At 45.4% G+C, this 17006-nt stretch overlaps 2 protein-coding genes across 27 annotated transcripts in view; one reads left to right on the top strand and one right to left on the bottom strand.

The window, feature by feature from the left end:
• The window catches only part of PIWIL1 (piwi like RNA-mediated gene silencing 1), a 51654-nt gene extending 39597 nt beyond the window's left edge, over positions 1-12057 (top strand). For all 4 annotated transcript variants that reach the window (XM_053279097.1, XM_053279094.1, XM_053279096.1 and 1 more), the window contains exons 17-21: positions 952-1022; positions 1976-2129; positions 2879-3004; positions 5534-5681; positions 11763-12057. In XM_053279097.1, coding sequence (XP_053135072.1) covers positions 952-1022; positions 1976-2129; positions 2879-3004; positions 5534-5681; positions 11763-11879 — 616 coding nt within the window. In that variant the 3' untranslated portion in view covers positions 11880-12057. The remainder of the gene's footprint in view (positions 1-951; positions 1023-1975; positions 2130-2878; positions 3005-5533; positions 5682-11762) is intronic.
• Positions 12058-12437: 380 nt separating this feature from the next.
• Positions 12438-17006, bottom strand: part of RIMBP2 (RIMS binding protein 2) — a 240764-nt gene continuing 236195 nt past the window's right edge. For 18 of the 23 annotated variants that reach the window (XM_053279070.1, XM_053279076.1, XM_053279081.1 and 15 more), the window contains 2 exons: positions 16288-16422; positions 12438-14032 (listed from right to left, as the gene is read on the bottom strand). In XM_053279070.1, coding sequence (XP_053135045.1) covers positions 13841-14032; positions 16288-16422 — 327 coding nt within the window. In that variant the 3' untranslated portion in view covers positions 12438-13840. Of the gene's footprint in view, positions 15772-16287; positions 16423-17006 lie in introns of all 23 variants that reach the window. The other 5 variants (XM_053279077.1, XM_053279089.1, XM_053279080.1 and 2 more) reach the window with 2 other exon arrangements.

Genomic DNA, 17006 nt, shown 5'->3' with positions numbered 1-17006 from the left:
ACACAGGCTGAAGGGAAGACAATGGAAGCGGAGTAAGAAGAGCTGAAAGGAGCACGTTTCTGTCTCTGCCCTGACAGTTCCTCCTCAGTCCCCTATAGGAACAGGGGCGCGGGAATCGCATAACTCGGGCGCCCCTTCTCGACACCAGCTGCAAAGCTCCCAAAGGGAGCAGGATGCTCTGAACAGTAGAATATGATTATGGGGGTCATCCTTCTGACTTGGAATCGAATCGGTGGCAGACTGGAGACTGCAGAGGACAGTGATTATGCTACTCAAAAGACTCATACCTGTCTCTGGGAATACTGCTTGGGAACGTCCCATACTGATGAGCTGTAGCACAGCGGGGGAAGGAACATTGGTCTTACCCGTGAAGGGTGGTTGTTCCCTGTAGCTGGAGCTCATCAGATTTTCCTGGATGTTTTATCTGGGAGTTTTTTCTCATTGACCTTTTGTATATACTTGGAAGGGCTAGGTTCACTTTTGGGCAGAGGCAGCTTCCAGGGTTATAGTCTTAGATTCCCTATCTTCCATCACTGTGTCTCTCTAACCTTTCTTCTTTCCCTTGTTTGGGTTGCTGGACACTATTATCCTTGAGTTTTGATTTCCTCTAGCAAGGTCTCAGCCTTTCACCTCTCTTTGCTTCAGTCCCAGAACTGAGGATGGCACTCTCTGGTGAGAGGCACTACCGTTCAATTATTTCCAGCCTGTCTCAAGCATGCTCAGTGATTGATCCCATACTGATGAGCTCCAGGTGCAGGGGGAAAGACCCCTTCACAGGTAAGACCAATGTTCCTTTCTCCAGGTAGCAGGGGAAATGTAGTTGCATGCCATTGCTAGTTGGCAATATTCTTGAAGTAGATAGGTCTATAGACTTTGGACATGTTGCCACCGTTTACAGTATCTCCTATTGGTGAAATCTCTGGGCTAAAACAGTTTCTTCTCCCACCACAGTTGGTATTCTCGTTGTGTCCTTCAAGATCGTGGACAAGAGCTTGTGGATGGACTCAAAGTTTGTTTGCAAGGTAACGTTTCCCTGTCATTTACAAGATCTGGTGTGTGCGGTTTAATTCTTGGGTTATACTCTGTTTAGTCATGAGGGTGATGCTGGAACTACAACATGAACAAGATACTTCAGAAAACTGATTAGAACATGCTTCTTTGTATCGGTGTGATGGCTTTGGGCAGTAATAATGTCGCTGTTCAGTCTTTGGAAGTGAAAGTGCTGACTTGTGTGTCCCAAGGACTGACTGGCTTTCACTTGGAAACTTCATTCACTATGAAGATGTTTGTAGATCATGCTTACAAGTTCTGTTCTGTGAATGTCTGAAGAAATTTTTTTGACCTTCATTTAGCACATTCAAAACACTAGAGTGCAAGCGTGCTCATAAGCAGCAAAATCAGTCGTCCCCGTGTCATCCCCCCCCCCCCGGTGCAAGCTTAGGATAGCTACAAAGTGGTGTATAAATTTTAGCATAGAGTGTAGATGTTGGTAGGGATGTGCACAAACTGTGCACTTGTGGGAAGTGGGGGTGTTGCTTTAAGGGACAGAGAAGGTGCTGCCTTCCTGTCAGCTCCCCACACACACACACACACACACACACACACACACCCCTGCCGGTGCTCTTCCAAACAGTGGGTGCGCTGGGCTGCAGCATTCCTGCTTGTCCCCTGATCAGCGTCACCATGCTCATGGCTGATGTGGCACAAGCAGGAATGCTGCAGCCCAGCACGCCTGCTCTTTGGGAAAGTTGGACGGGGGGAGGGTGGGAGCTGGGGAAAGCTGGGTGGGGGCTGACAGGTAGGCAGCGTCATCCCTGTCCCTTAAAGCAACCCCGCCCCCATCCTTCAAACCAGCCTGAACGCCAGCTGCTCGAACTGGCTTGGTGCTCCGGAAAGGGAGCACTGAAGTGGTTCCATACACATCCCTAGATGTTGGAACAGAAATGACTTGTTCTGTCTGCTCTTTCTCCTATAGCTGCTCTAAGGACTTGGTACACCTACAACAACCACATGCCTTCTCGCATCATTGTATATCGAGATGGTGTTGGTGACGGTCAGCTAAAAACCTTGGTTAACTATGAAGTCCCTCAGTTTTTGGAGTGCTTGAAGTCTGTTGGGAAAGACTACAAGTAAGTCAGTAATTGGACTCCACCATGTTAACTACTCGGAATTGGCTCAACAAAAGTAGCCTGGTGTGGACTGATGCTCTCCAGCTTCAGGTAGCTCAGATTGGACCACTTTCCATTGGTGAACAAGTGCTTTGAAAACTATTGTCCTGCTCTTCACTTGTGTCTAAAGGAAAAGCTTTGCCAGGACCGAAGCAGCAGCAGTGCTTCAAGATCTGGCTGCTCTTAATGCGTTCTGATGTTGGTTCCATTTTGAAGCCTGTGGGGAGGCTGCAGCTAGTATTGACTTTGGGCTGTGTGTAATCTTCACTGCTTTCTAGCAACCCTCTGAGCAGAATATGGTGCTGGTACCAGACCGCTTAAGGCCCTGGGTGTCTTAAGTTCTAAATGCAATGGGTATATAATCCTCAGGGGCATTTGTGTGTCTTCATTGTGTTCTCTGTGTCGGGCAGAGATTCCTTGGACCCTTGTGCAGAAAGGTGAATGTGAGGAAGCCCTCTCGGGCCCTTAAAGTGCTTCACCTGGGGGCTTGCCTTGGCAAAACTTCTGTACCTAGACACAGTTTAGTTGATATTTATCAGTGCTTTTATTTTATGTTTTCATTAATGTCACCCTCTCTGATCCTTAAGGCATAACAGAGTGGTTAACATCATATAAAAATGTTGGACTTCACTACTTGTGTGTCAGAATCTTTGAATGAAAACCTGTGCCTTAGTAGTCTGAAACCAAACTCTTCATGTTGTCTCTTCAAGTCCCAAACTAACAGTGATAGTGGTGAAGAAGCGAGTGAATACCAGATTCTTTGCTCAGATTAGTGGAAGACTTCAGAATCCACCACCAGGCACAGTTATTGATCTTGAGGTTACCAGACCAGAATGGTAAGTTGCAAACAGAAAGTCAGTCCTAAAGATTGAACAGAGATGTTTCCTTGTGTCTATGAACATCCAAAGAAGTAGAATTGCTTACACCAGATTCTTCAATAACCAGTCAATTCTTCTGAAGGTCCTTGGTTAGGGAGTAGTGAATTATGTGTTTGTGTGTGATTTCTAAAAAGGTGCTCTTGTAACAATAGGCTGCTGGTTTGATTTTTGTTTAGATACGCCTTGTAAAACCTAAGTACAGGCAAACCTCACCATTCACAGCCCTGTTATCTGTGTTGGGGCAACTGACACCCACCTTGGTGTATGCAGGGGAAAGGAGTTAAATTTAGCATGTCTGTTGTTTCGGGGTGGCCGAAAATGATCTCTGAGGTCATTTCTGGGCACCATTTTGCACTGTTTTGCAGCGCCCCCCATTTTGGGGGCGGGGGCTGCAATATTTTGTGGGGAAATGGCATCCTTGCAGCTTTGGGGGGGGGGCATTACTGGACAGCCGAAGATCTTCAGAGTACAGTAGGGCACTTCACTGTAATTCATTTAGTCTTCTTGAGCTTTTTATTTTTATTTTGCCCTGCAGGAACCTAACCCCTCAATTGTCATAGACTTTATGCCTCGTTATCTGCGGAAACTGGTGGGAATGGAACCCCCATGGATAACGAGGTCTACCTGGAATAAAAAGGAGAGGGTACGCACAGGTTCCAAAGCTGGATAGGTTCATTGGAGACAGATAGGATGGTTCTTCTGGGTGTAGAAAATATAGTTGACCTAATTTTGTCAGGACTTCAGTAAAGCACTATTTCCGCTGTAGGACATGAGTAGGGGAAAGTGATCAACTTGATTGTCACCAAGCCAGGAAGCCTGAACCTTGCCATGCAGGAGGTTGAGAAAGTTAGGACAACTGCACAAGAAACCAAAATTGAAATTCAGTAGTTGTGAGAGACTATGTGAATACTAAGAGTAAAAAGGGGTCCCTGATGACCAAACACAGGCTGCTTATTCTGGAAACAGGAGGGAGAATCTCAGGTTGCAGCTCTGACCCGTGGCATTCTGCAGTGGACATCCAGGGAAATTCTTGGATACAGGAGTATAGGGTCCATTGGAGAGAGGGTTGAACACAGGCCCCCTCTCCCCTAGCTATGCCCCTGCAAACAACACTTATCTGTATTTTTTTCTGTGAATGTGATTTCTTCCCTCAGAAGCCAATACGTGTTTTTCTCCTTCCCACATCCATGAATTGTGTGTGTGAGAGGAGATTCCATCCCCAACCGAAAACCTCCCTTGGTATGTGTCTTCCCTATCCCCAAGCCCTTGTTTGTGCCTGTGTGAGAAATGATTTCTTCCCAATAAGACCTGACCCATCATGTCATCTTCCCCTTGGAACTTTCAATGAGGAGTCTTCCTTGCTGTGGAAAGAGAGAGAGAGCGAAGGGGATGGAGTTTATTGGTTGGTCGGTGGTGAAATATATATTCAGTTGTTCAACGAAAGAAGTTCTCAAAATGCTATACGTAGCAGAGAGAGAGAGAGACTTTTAAACTTACTTTCCCCCCCCCCAAAGCAGCACAAAACAAGGTGCCAGATATAAGCCAAAACTATTATACAAACTTGTAATAAACCCTCTCTACCCCAATAGTCTATCTTCTTGTGAGAAAATTACACTACACTACAAAAAGTACTAAAATATTTAAAAATAAGGGATATGATCTAACAATATAGATCTTTTTCTATTTCTCGTTGCCTTTTGGTTTATTGAATGCTGATTGTTGGGCTTGAAGACTGCTTGTAGCCTTAGTCGTGTGTGTGTGTGAGAGAGAGTGTGTGAGAGAGAGCGCACAAATGGGCAAATAGGGTTAGGAACATTATTAGGAGTTGTATACATGCATATCAGATCTCAGTAGTAGGCATATGTTAAAAATGTTTCTGAGCTAGAGGAATAGGTGTTCAAAAGTTTGTGTGTGTGAAAGTGTATGCATATATGAAGAGACTATATATGCATAGAGAGAGAGTGTGTGTGTGTGTGTGTATAAAATATATGCATAGAAGGGAAAGAAAGGACATACTAAGTCTTGTTTTCATCATGTCCTTAAAGTTTTTCTGCAAAAAATATCGGGGGGGGGGACAAAGAAGATGGGGAGCAAGGGGGCCCATCTTCACTTTTCGACCCTAGGCCCACTCCAACCTTGCTACACCCCTGCTTGGATGTATTGAGTTGGCCAGGGATCTGTATTGAGCCTGGCTTTGGGGTGTACGTTGGAATCCAGTGTCTAATTTGGCGAAAAGAAAAGTGGGTCCATACAGGAACAAGTTTAAAGGTCGGCTAGACTGATTGAAGAGACTATCTTTATGGGCTCCAAGCAGTCTTGCTATCCTGTTAGTTACAGCATTAGGTGCTCACAGACTATTCACTAGGTCAAATGGACTAGATTAACTCTGCAATCGTTTGCTTCATAATTTGGTACAATGCGGGTGGCTGAGCCTGAGTTTGTGTAGGAGTTCATTCTAAACTTTCTGCGTGCTTTCTTATCTCTCAGGTACGACTTCTTCATTGTGAGTCAGTCTGTGAGGAGTGGCAGTGTTTCGCCAACCCATTACAACGTAATCTACGACAGCAGCTCCCTGAAGCCAGACCACATGCAACGCTTAACCTACAAGCTCTGCCATATGTACTATAACTGGCCGGTAAATATCTGCTGATGCCATACTCCATACATTTTACTTAAGGAAGGGGGAATAATAATAAATAGAAGTCCAAATTGCTTTGTGGCTAAGCTTACCGCAAGGCTGCTTGTTCCCTGCCCACATATGGGAACCTGTGTGCAGAATCTCTTGCCAGAGGGCCATTGTAAAAGGGCAGTGCCATGGAATAGCAGCACCACAGTGTGTTTGAATGGTCAGGCTGGTGGGCCTCTCTGTTCTCTCTCCAAAGGCTGTTGGAAAACCTAGGCTTTGTCAGACAGGAAAATCCTAAAATGGCTGCTGGAGTTGTGCAAGTGGTATCCCTGTTTCATGCTTGGCCTTTGCATTTGATACTCTGCCTGCTTTAGAATGCAGTGTAAAGGTTTTGTGAATATCCAGGCAACCTTGGCTAGTATTGGAGTAATTCAGAATCGTATCATTACAGTTCGGCACTTAAAAACAAGCTGCAAGAAGCAAAGATTTCTGTAGGTGTGTCTGATTATCTCCTGAGTCTTGATCTTTGGATCCATCTAGCCCTTAACTGCAACCTTTTGAATTAGTGACTTCTGTTGAGGTACAGTCTTTAAAAAAAGAATTTTCCCTCAGGAGGGTTGTATCCGCAAAGGATGCTGGGTTGTCTCGACCTCCTGCTCCTAGACAGGGCCAATCAAGAGCTTTGACTCCCAGCAGGAGGGAGGGGCAATCCTCTTGAACTCCAGTTCTTCACCCTGTCTTGCTCCAGCAGGTGCTATTTCGTCCTGCTCCGTATACCTTTTGCTGATCTGACTGCTTCCAACCTTTTCTTGACTGTCCCTTCTACCCTTGCCTGGCTTTCCATTCCTCGGCACTAGTTTGTAGGGTAGCAGGGAGACAGCTGCATCTTCACTCTCCACCGCACCTCCTCCTGCCCTTTTCATGGCACTGGAGCCCCAGTGCAGTGAGAGAGAGAGATCTCCCTCTCTCTCGGAGGACTCTGTGGCACATTCAACGTGCCAGGCTGAGTGGGTTGCGGCGTCCAATCCCGCACCCAGCTCTTGGTCCCACAAGTCTTCCAAAGCCTCCAAGGCAAAGAAGCGGCAGAAGCCACGGCTTCTCCCGTCCCATCCCCGCAGCCTGATTCTGGGGAGGACAACGTGTACCCGGCGTTTGCCACATTGCTGCGCCGAGTGGTGGCTGAGGAGTTTCAGAAGCTCCCGTGGTTGCCAGTCCCTGTTGCTGCGCTGCTCCCCTTTCCCGCCCAGCACCATTTTGGGCATTGCTCTGGCCATCCCGCACACCTCCCCACAGCGCTGTCTGCCGCTCCTGACCAGGATAGAGAGCCACCTGCCCTTTCTCCTTGCCACCCGCCCGCCTTCCCTGGCCCTGTGCCGCCTCTGCTCCCTCCTCCTTGGGAGCCTGCTGAGCTTTCAGACTCAGCAAGGGAGGAGGGGGAGCTCTCTGGGGACGAGGATGAGCCTGCTGCCGCCCAGCAAGCCCCCTACCGGGTTTTTTTTGCAGGCAGACTATCCTGTCCTGCTGCACAAAGTAAGGAAAATCCTGAGGTTGGGTGTGGTGGTTCAGCCTGCTTCTGAGGATTCAGAAGGCAATCGGGCCATGCTCCCCTCCTTGCACTCTCCTGAAGTGACTATGCAGTGTCCCCCCAGTTGTTTTTAGATGTTTTCCAATCCTCGTGGGACAAGCCCACTGAGGGCAAAGGCCCCCCACCTGCAGTGAGGCGCATGTACAATTCCAGCAGTACCTTAATGGAAAAGCTCAAAGTTCCCCCTGTGGATGGGGAAGTGGCTGCCCTGGTGACGGGCTGTGCTCCCAAAGGAGCGGGAGGATGTTTTTAAAAATGTGGAGGATAAGAAATGTGACGCTGCCCTTCGCAGGTCCCATGAAGCGACTGCTTTTTCCCTCGGGCCTCTTCTGCTACATCCATCTTTGCAAGGGCAGCCATCCTGTGGATCAAAGAGTTCACACCTTTGGTGCCACCTGAGCTGACCGGCCTTAGGCCTTAACAAGCTGGGAAAGACAGTCGCCTTCATGGCAGATTCTTACTTAAACGCAGCTCAGTTATCGGCTCAGGCTATGGCCTCAGATGTTACTGTGAGATGCCATTTGTGGCTTAAGAATTGGAGGGTTGAGCAAAAGTCTCTATCTAATCTTGCCAATTCTACTTTCAAAGGGGGAAAGCATTTTGGTGAGGTGTTAGATCCTATTTTGATTGAGACTAAGAACAAGAAGAAGGCAATGCCTTCTTCCAAATCCCAGCGTCAGGATTGCCGGTACTCATCTCCTTCTGCATCTGGTTTTAAGAGTTATAGACCTTCCTTTCGCTCCCTCCAGAACAAGCAGGATAGGCCATTTTGGTCTAAGGGCCAGTCTTCCTTTCAGGAGAACTCATTCCGCAAGCCCCAGCATCCGAGTCAGCCTCCCAAGCCAGGTTTCAAGTGAAACCAGACTCAATGACTACATCTCTTCTTCAGATAGGGGGCAGGTTGCAGGAGTTTGTGCAAGTCTGGTTTCAGACCTGCACGGACACCTGGATACTTCAGATGGTCTCCCAGGGGTACTCCCTGGAATTTGCTGCCCAGCCCCCGGACCGTTTTCTTCCCTCTCCTCGGTCCCGCAAGAAGTCCAAACACCACCTGATGCTGGAAGCCATCCGCCATCTGATTGCTATACAGGCAATCGAACCTGTTCCTCCGCAGGAGCAAAGGAAGGGGATCTATTCCATTCTGTTCTTGGTTCCCATGGAGAATGGAGAGCCATACTAGACCTCAAGTTTGTCAACAAGCTTCTTCGGTGGAGGGGTTTTCGTATGGAGACCCTTCGCTCGATCCTATTGGCTCTCCAGGAGGGGGACTTTCTCGCATCAGTGTGCCTCAAAGAGGCATATCTACATGTGCCCATCCATGAATAGGACAGGTGTTTCTTGAGGTTCTCTTACCAGGCGCAACACTTTCAATACTGGGTGCTTCCCTTTGGTCTCTCGACTGTGCCTCGGGTGTTTACCAAAATCATGGTGGCACTCGTGGCGCACTTGAGGACCAAGGGTGTCCATCTCTACCCTTTCCTGGATGATCTGTTGGTCAGGTCACCTTCCTTTCCCAGAGCCCAGCAGGACGTCCAGTTGACCCTTTCCACCCTGGAGGGACATGGGTTCATCGTGAACTACCCCAAGAGTTCACTTGTGCCTCAAATAGAGGTCCTTCACCTCAGAACCATGATCAATACAGTTCAGGGTTGGTCTGCTTGCCACCAGAGCACAGGAACAAACTCTCATCTCGTTGCCGGTCTCTGATGTCCTATCACTGTCCCAGCTTCAAGGGATGATGGTGTCCACCATGGGCATAGTGCCCTAGAGTCATTTCCACTCTCGCCCACTCCAGTGGCTTCCCCTAAGTTATCAGGACCAAGTGATGTGCAGACCCAGGTTGCGCCTCAGTCTACTGCCCTGGGTGGTACAGTCCTTATTGGTGGGTGTCCCCAGCCATGGAAAAGGGGGTCAGGTTTCTTCCTGTGGACCATGTCCAAGTCACGACGGCTGCCAGCACCTTGTGTTGCAGGGTCGGTGGTCCAAGGCCGAGTGCACCAATTCCATCAATTGGTTGGAACTACGGGCGATCAGGCTTTCTCTCATGGAATTTCTTTCAGTGGTCCAGAGTTGTCATGCGATGGTCGGCATGGACAGTGCTACTGCCAAGGCCCACGTCAACTGGCAGGGTGGCTCAAAGTCCAGGACCCTGATGCAAGAGGCCTCGCTTCTGCTGGCATGGGCAGAGCAACACCTTCTGTCCCTAGAAGCCAATCACGTCAGCGTGGCATTGGACACGGTCATGGACTGGCTGAGTCGGTCGTAGATAGATCCAGTGGAGTGGTCTCTGGATCCCCGAGCCTTCTAGTGGGTAGTTCAAAGATTTGGTCAGCCGGTCATGGACTTATTTGCTGCTCCAGGGAATGCAAAGCTGGGGCGCTTCCACTTTTCTGTGGCCACCCAGCTTGAACTATGCCTTTCCACCATTTGCAGTCATTCCACAGACAATCTGGCAAGTCCGCCTATTGAGGGCAGAGGTTGTTTTGGTGGCACCACACTGGCCCTAACGGCCCTGGTTTTCGGACCTAGTGGAGTTGTCCAGCAAACCTCCTCTTCCACTGGGGTATGACAGTCACTTCTCAGCCAGGGTCCGGTATTCCATCCAGAACCAGAATGGCTTAACCTCTTCGCCTGAAGATTGAGCGGAGATCTTTAGCTGCGTGCAGATATCCCAGCTCGGTCCAGGACACCATCCTGGCTTCCCAGAGACCTTCCACAGTTAAGGTCTATCAATCCACCTGGAAGGCTTTTGTGCACTGGTGCTCTTCTTGAAGGAGCTGACCTGCAGTCTGCAACAGTTGTCCATGTTCTGGGTTTTCTACAAAAAGGTCTAGACCAGGGACTTCGTCCCAATACGCTGCGCCGCCAAGTCTTTGCAATCTCATCGGTCTTGCACTTACAAGGGTCCTCTTCTTTGTCTCAGCACCCCCATGTTCAGTGGTTCCTCAAGGGAGCAGCTATCCTCAAATCACCTACTGTCCATAGGTTTCCCACTTGGGACTTGAATTCTTTAGGCCCTTACGAAAGCCCCATTTGAGCCTCTGCGATCAGTTCCCTTACACTTACTTTTGTTTAAAGTTCTGTTTTTAGTTGCCATTACTTCCACCAGGGGGGTCTTGGACCTCCGCGCCTTGTCTGTGCGGAAGGAGCTATGCTTAGTCTATCCGGACTATGTCCTGCTTCGCACCAACCCAACTTACCTTCCCGAAATGAATTCTTTGTTTCATAGGGCCCAGGAACTGATGCTGCCCTCCTTCTGTCCTAATTCCTCCTGTCCCAAGGAACGGCCATGGCACACCTTAGACGTTCATAGGGCAGTGTGAATTTACCTAAGGCATACTAAGGTTTTTTGAGTTTCTGAAAACTTCTTCGTCTCCTTCAGGGACTCTTCCTTGGGGAAGAAGGGTTCGACATCCACCTTATCTCGTTTGATCTGCCAACTCATCAAGCTGGCCTACTCTGCCTCTGCCATTCCAGCCCCAGAGGGGATTACAGCCCACTCTACCAGGAGTGCAGCTTCCTCAGCCACGCTTTCCACCTTGGTCCCTCTGGTCAATATTTGTCGAGCCGCCACGCGGGCCTCCCTTTCCACCTTTGTGTGGCATTATAAAATCCACGATTGGACTTCTGTGGACGCAGCCTTCGGTAGATGGTAGTTCCTTCTCCGGACCTCACAGCTCCTGCCCAGTGTTTCATAGGGGCTATGGTAGGTCCTAGTATCCTTTGCGGATACAACCCTCCTCTGAGGGAAAATGAATCATTGGTACTTACCTGAAAGGTCATTTTCCTTTCCTTATGGGTTGTATCCGCCCCCACCCGCTTGTTCGTCTGATCTATTATTATTCTGTGCTACATTCCTGAACCCCATCTGTCTCCTATATGTCTGTGGGGCAGTTTCCTTTCTGGGGTGGTTTTCTCCTTGGGTGTTTTAGATAGTCCGGCTGCGTAACTGGAAAAGAGTCCCATGCCAAGTTCAATGTTGTTTGTTGTGAGCTCGTAAGCTTTTGTCTTGTTTTCTATTTTCACTTGATTGTTCTGGAGCATTTTGGAGCTGGCTACAAACTGGAGTTCAAAGGGATTGCCCCTCCCTCCTGCTGGGAGTCAAAGCTCTTGATTGGCCCTGTCTAGAGCAGGAGGTTGAGACAACTCTAATAATAATAATACAACCCATACCTCTGAGGAAAATGACCTTTCAGGTAAGTGCCAATGATTCATTTTATTTCCGTGGGTCTGGGGGAAATGTTGTTCCTCTGGATAGCAATATTCAGCAGCTCATCTACTAACTTCATGGATTTGATTGCTTTTGCGGTTTAACTTTTCATGGGTGGAGAACCTCTGGGTAGGTGTGGTAGATAGGGGGCTTAAATCTTTGCTGATAGTTGTGCAGCCCTCCTCTGGAGACTGCTAAAGGTCTTTGTATGTCCTCCTTTCCACCATCCATTCCCTACCCCCACCTGCCTTAAAGTAATTGGCCAGCTGCTACATGTGACTTGTCTTCTCCATAGGGCGTGATTAGAGTGCCTGCTCCCTGCCAGTATGCCCACAAACTGGCTTTCCTTGTGGGCCAGAGCATTCACAGAGAACCCAACTTGTCACTCTCAGAGAATCTGTATTACCTGTGATCCTACCGAAGAGGATAAAATGCAACATAAGAGGAATCTGTGGTATGAGTCGGTGGTGTATACTTTGTGACTGTTTAGCATCAGCCAGTGTTGCTGTTTGGTTAGCAAAATTTGTGTGTTGGGACAATAGATTCTGTTTCTTGATAGAATAAAAGATTCTTTTTCAATCTTAAAAGTTTTATGTTGCTGCATGCGTCTTACTTTGAAATTACTTATATTAGCACTTTTAAAACTAAGTAGTTACATTAGGTTAATTAATGGTGGTAATATTTTGATTATTGACACTATATGTAAATAAGGCAAATATGGTCACCAACCAAATACATCATCATCAAAATCTCTCTGCATAAAAGGCACCTGAAATTGATTCTGGCTGTGAGTCACTAGGTAACTTTCAGGGTTTTAGTAGAAAGCATAATACGAATATGGAGTAACACTATCTTCTGAAGCTGGGGCTAACTTCGTGTCTTAGCATCATTGTCTAAGCATCACTGTGGTGTTTGCCTGTCCTACCTAAAACCTTAATTTTGTGAGTAAAGTGGCAACAAAGACACAGCCTTCTACAAAATATCAAATTTATTTATATAAAATATTTTACACATGAACAACTGTACACATGCACACGCCCACACAATACTTTACCACAAATTTAGGCCAGTATTTTTTCTTTAATTTCATAAATCTAGCACACGAGATTATTTTACAAGAATTTACATTATATTTCTTTTGAAGACACAATGGGGAAAAGCTTTGATCATTTATATTAGAAACCTTCCATCAATTACAAAAGAAAGGCAGTCTGAAAAGTATGTATAAACAGTAAAAAGAATTTACAAATGGACAAGTTACAAAAGAGTAACGGCCAAATATGTCTGCCAGCAACTACATCTTTTTTCCTCTCAGATTGATGCCAATAATGAAATAGCATGTGGCAAACGTTGCAATCTCAAATTTTTAGTGACTCTTTTTGGCAATGTCCAGTGAATAACAACTTTCTCATTGTAGTACTTCCTCACATTCTGTATCTAGCATACTTCAGAGATCAACAATACAAAAAAGTGTCCAGCTTGACTCTGCATTTCAAGATAATTTTTTTGTTTAAATTATCTGGCTGTTGAAATACCAAGTTTTGTCTACCAGTGCCAGGGCCTACATTCCATTTTTAAATGGCTTGAACAGGGTGTGCATTCTGGATAGTTTTTATGCAGTGATCTGGCTTTGGATGTGCTTGAGAGGTTGACCAGCAGAACTCATACAGGTGTTTAAAAATGCATCTTGCACAACACTTTCAGACTCCCAAGAATTACATCAGACATTGAATGGAGTCAGCAACACCAACTACTTGATCTTTTAAATTACCAAATGTCTCAGTGAGGATGGAAAGACAGCTGAATACACAGTACATACAGAGTATACGCTGTATAGTTTTAGACAGTACAAATCATTGTGCATTTATAAGGCAAACATCAAGGCGGAATAAACTAGGAGTTTCAAGACCATTTACGTGTAAAGAAGCGGTGGCTAAACAGTAGAAGAGGGATCAAAGAAGATTTTCTGTCTCCACTTTAAGGGAGGGAAACCTACCAAAATGTATCCAAAGGCATTACAGGAGGAGATGTTGCCTTGTCATAAGATGGCTGGTTCTTGATATTCCTTAATTCCCTCAAGTCTTGCATTTTTTCTTTAAATAAAAAAAGGAAGTTGGCAACACTGTGCTTTTGGGTAGCAATGCCACGGTGATTTTTTTTTTCTCTCCTTGCCATCTAAGTAACTTAACACCCAACCGGCCAGAGATGTTTCTGCTGATATCCGAATGCCCTAAGAAATGGCTAGGTTCTCTATAGAAAGATGTGCAGAATAGTCATGAAAGCCCTAGTTTTGAAGGTTTTTTTTTTTTAATCAATTCTTTTTTAAAAATACATAAACTGGAAGCTTTACAGGTTGTCCAGAAGAACACGAAATCATTTCACTGCACCAAGCTTTTTCAGAAGTTTCTTCCCTTTGGAAAGGAGCCCCTTTTTCTTTTTCGAGGACAATTCCCTGCCTCTCCCGGGACTACCAGAACCCACAGATGACGTAGGTGACCCCGAATGGAGATGGACTGTAGGGGATGGTGCTCTCCTTGGTGATGTACCTGTATTCTCAGGAGGAACCTAGTAGGTACATTGTTACAGTTTACTGAATGTTTGAACACCAGCAACAACAAAGTTGGTAACATTTTCTTTTTTTTTAATTACTCTTTTTAAAATATTTGGACTATCCATTTTTTTTCTTTAAAGTATGCCACATGACAAAAGAGACTTGTCTAGTTACCAAAGTCTTAAGAAACAGCATATACAGCTGAAGTTTTGAATTTTTTTCCCAGTAGCCTCTTAAACTTATTTTAAACAGAGACCCAGAATTGGATGTTGCCAAAATTGAATTGCATTTTTGTATTTCAGTACTCTAATAGTAAACCGGAAGACGTGAGAAAGAGGACTAAAGTACTACAGAGGCAAGTTACTTAAACACCAGCCAGTTTCCAGAAGGAATTGCCAATTGTGAAGATAACATAATGATTAGAACATTAATTCTTGAGATTCTTTGCTCTTGTGTTTTGTTTTTAAACCGTACTGTATATACATATTTTGAGGAAAATGGCACACTGGTTGAAAGAAAAAAAGCTAAAATGAACCTTAATTGTAATCAATGAAAGCTTCAAGACCCTTGCTGCTCGGTGTGGCAATGTGTGTGAAACACCACTTGTGACACATAATTTGCTGAGGAACAAGTATTTCAATGCACAGTTTGTACAGGAGGCATTGAGGTGTATGAAGATTGCTTAACTAAGGATGAAAAGTATAGCGAGCCTCTAGCAATGACAATGCTTGCTTAATTATTAACTTGCTCAGCCTTTTATTTCCATCAGCTGTGATACTTTGCTTGTTCTTACTGTGTCTGGATCAGGCTCTTTAAGTTTCAATGAAGATGAAAAGCCAAGGGTTTGCAAGCTTACTTTGATCTCGAATCAAGGTCTTTGTCTAATGAAGAAAACAAACCAAACCAAAAAAAAAACAAAAACCACTTTGTAGAAGCACCCCCAACGTACACCTGAAGATACCATATACTGAGTTCTAATGCATTTGTTCATAGGATGAGCTGCACGTTTCATATCGACTATTATTGCATTGATAAACCAAAGAACTGCTTTCAACACAGCTGTAGAGACTGTGTTGCTGGAGTTGGCATGTTTTTGAATGAGAATTGCAGAATAGACACTGCCAGAGGCAAACCTGGGTAACCATGAACTGGAGGAGAGACTTTTAAGGCAAACAGTTTAAGCAGATATTTGAGGTTAATGCGTTTTCACCATACCCTTTCCTCAACCACTCTACTTATCTGCTTACAATGTTATGCTTTTCATTCAAGGGTGGGTTTTTTATATTGTGCTCTTTCCCCGCCCCCTCTCTGGTGGGACTTGCCTCCCAGATTGGCTAACAATGCAATATGCAGCTTCTTTGGAGTTAAACACCAGAAACACTTTTTAAAAAGCAAACAGTAAGTCCAATAAGAAATATGTTCCAAATGTTAACTTTAAAGAAAAAATAGCCCTGGATACAAGAACAATGCAAACCGTGAGACAAGTAGATTCTGTTGACATTTTGACTACAGAGGTACCCTAGAAGTTGACTTTTAAAAAAAACAAAAAAAAACATACAAGGAAAATCTGCAACCAACTAGGGCTAAAGATTTTGGAGACATATTTCTTTCTCTCTCTTTCTCTCTCTGCACATTTAGGCTGCATTAGATATTGTCAGCTAGCTTGGATTGGTATCTTTATTGGTATCTTCAGTTGCTCACTTACGTGAAGGCTACAGTGCCTTTTTTAAGGTGTGAAATGAACACTCTTCTTCTGTTCCCAAGCAGATGAGCAAAGAAATAAAAATATATATATAATATATATAAAAACCGCAGTGATGAAAGAAGACAAGTGAAATACTACATATGAGTCATTTTCTTCAGCGGTGGGCATCTTTGTGGGACACTCACTAGCAGTAAGAAAAGCTTGGAAGGGATTGAGTAAAGGCCTACGAGTGACTGCCAGAGCATTAAAACCCTATAGCATTACCTACATTCTGCAGAAGCAAATAGCAAGGCAGAAAATGTATGTGAAGCTTAATTTGCATTGCAGTGAACCAAACAAAAATTAATGGCTCATGTTTCTAAATGTCCTTGGTAGTACTATACACACTACTGGAAGGACAATTTATTTTGCGTTTACTGGCATTTTTAAAAGTACATACTGTATACATATATAGAGAAAGTTCTAAAAAACAAAATATGGATTTTTAAAAATGTCAACAAATAGTCAAACTAAATGTGAAATGGCATATGGAGAAGGAAAAAAGGCTCTTCAATGCTTGCTTACCCTTTTTGCTTTAGTACGCATTGGCATTTCTTGGGCATATCTTGACGGGGCATCAGATAAATAGACTTCTACATCGTCAGGCACTTCTTCAAGAAAGTTTGAAGGAACCAAACCCTTCTGGCCATTAAGCTCACCCTGTGACATGAAAAGGGGTAAAGTAGGAAATGAGGATGATGATAGCAAACCTCTTGTTACAAGGACCCTGGAGCCCTCTTGGACAGAGGAAGGTTGAGGGGAGATCATCGCTCAAGAGTACATCTCTCAAGCCTGGCTACCAACACTGAAGTCTACCTGAAATCGGAAGTGGCACAGGCCAGAGACAGGCTGGGCCTCAAAAGTGAGGCTAGAGATGAACCACCAGACATTCTGCCTTCAGGAGACATGCATGAGTTGGCAGCTGGCGCCTTGTCAGTAGTCTGCACTTTGTTAACCTGGGTCCACTGCAGTCAACTTGGTTTGCCCTTGTGGGAGAAGTAGCATCAGGTCTGTGGTGATTTCAGGTTTGCAGGATTCTCTTCCTATGTGCAGCCCGCATAGGTTTTGCATGTAAAAGTCCCCGCCTCTGGCAGAAGTGGTGCAGCCAAGTCAGAGATTTGCCGTCTCCATGTGAAACAGGCATCAGCATTTCACCCCTGCTAACTTAGGTGACTGTTATCACTAATCCAACACTTTCCTGGCCAAGGGACCAAGGTACTTCCATCTTGTCTACACTCTTGCTC

This window comes from Hemicordylus capensis, chromosome 15, assembly GCF_027244095.1.
Source record: "Hemicordylus capensis ecotype Gifberg chromosome 15, rHemCap1.1.pri, whole genome shotgun sequence".
Lineage (NCBI taxonomy): Eukaryota > Metazoa > Chordata > Lepidosauria > Squamata > Cordylidae > Hemicordylus > Hemicordylus capensis.
The sequence above is the reverse complement of the archived record's forward strand: the minus strand, read 5'-3'. Positions and strand labels throughout refer to the sequence as shown.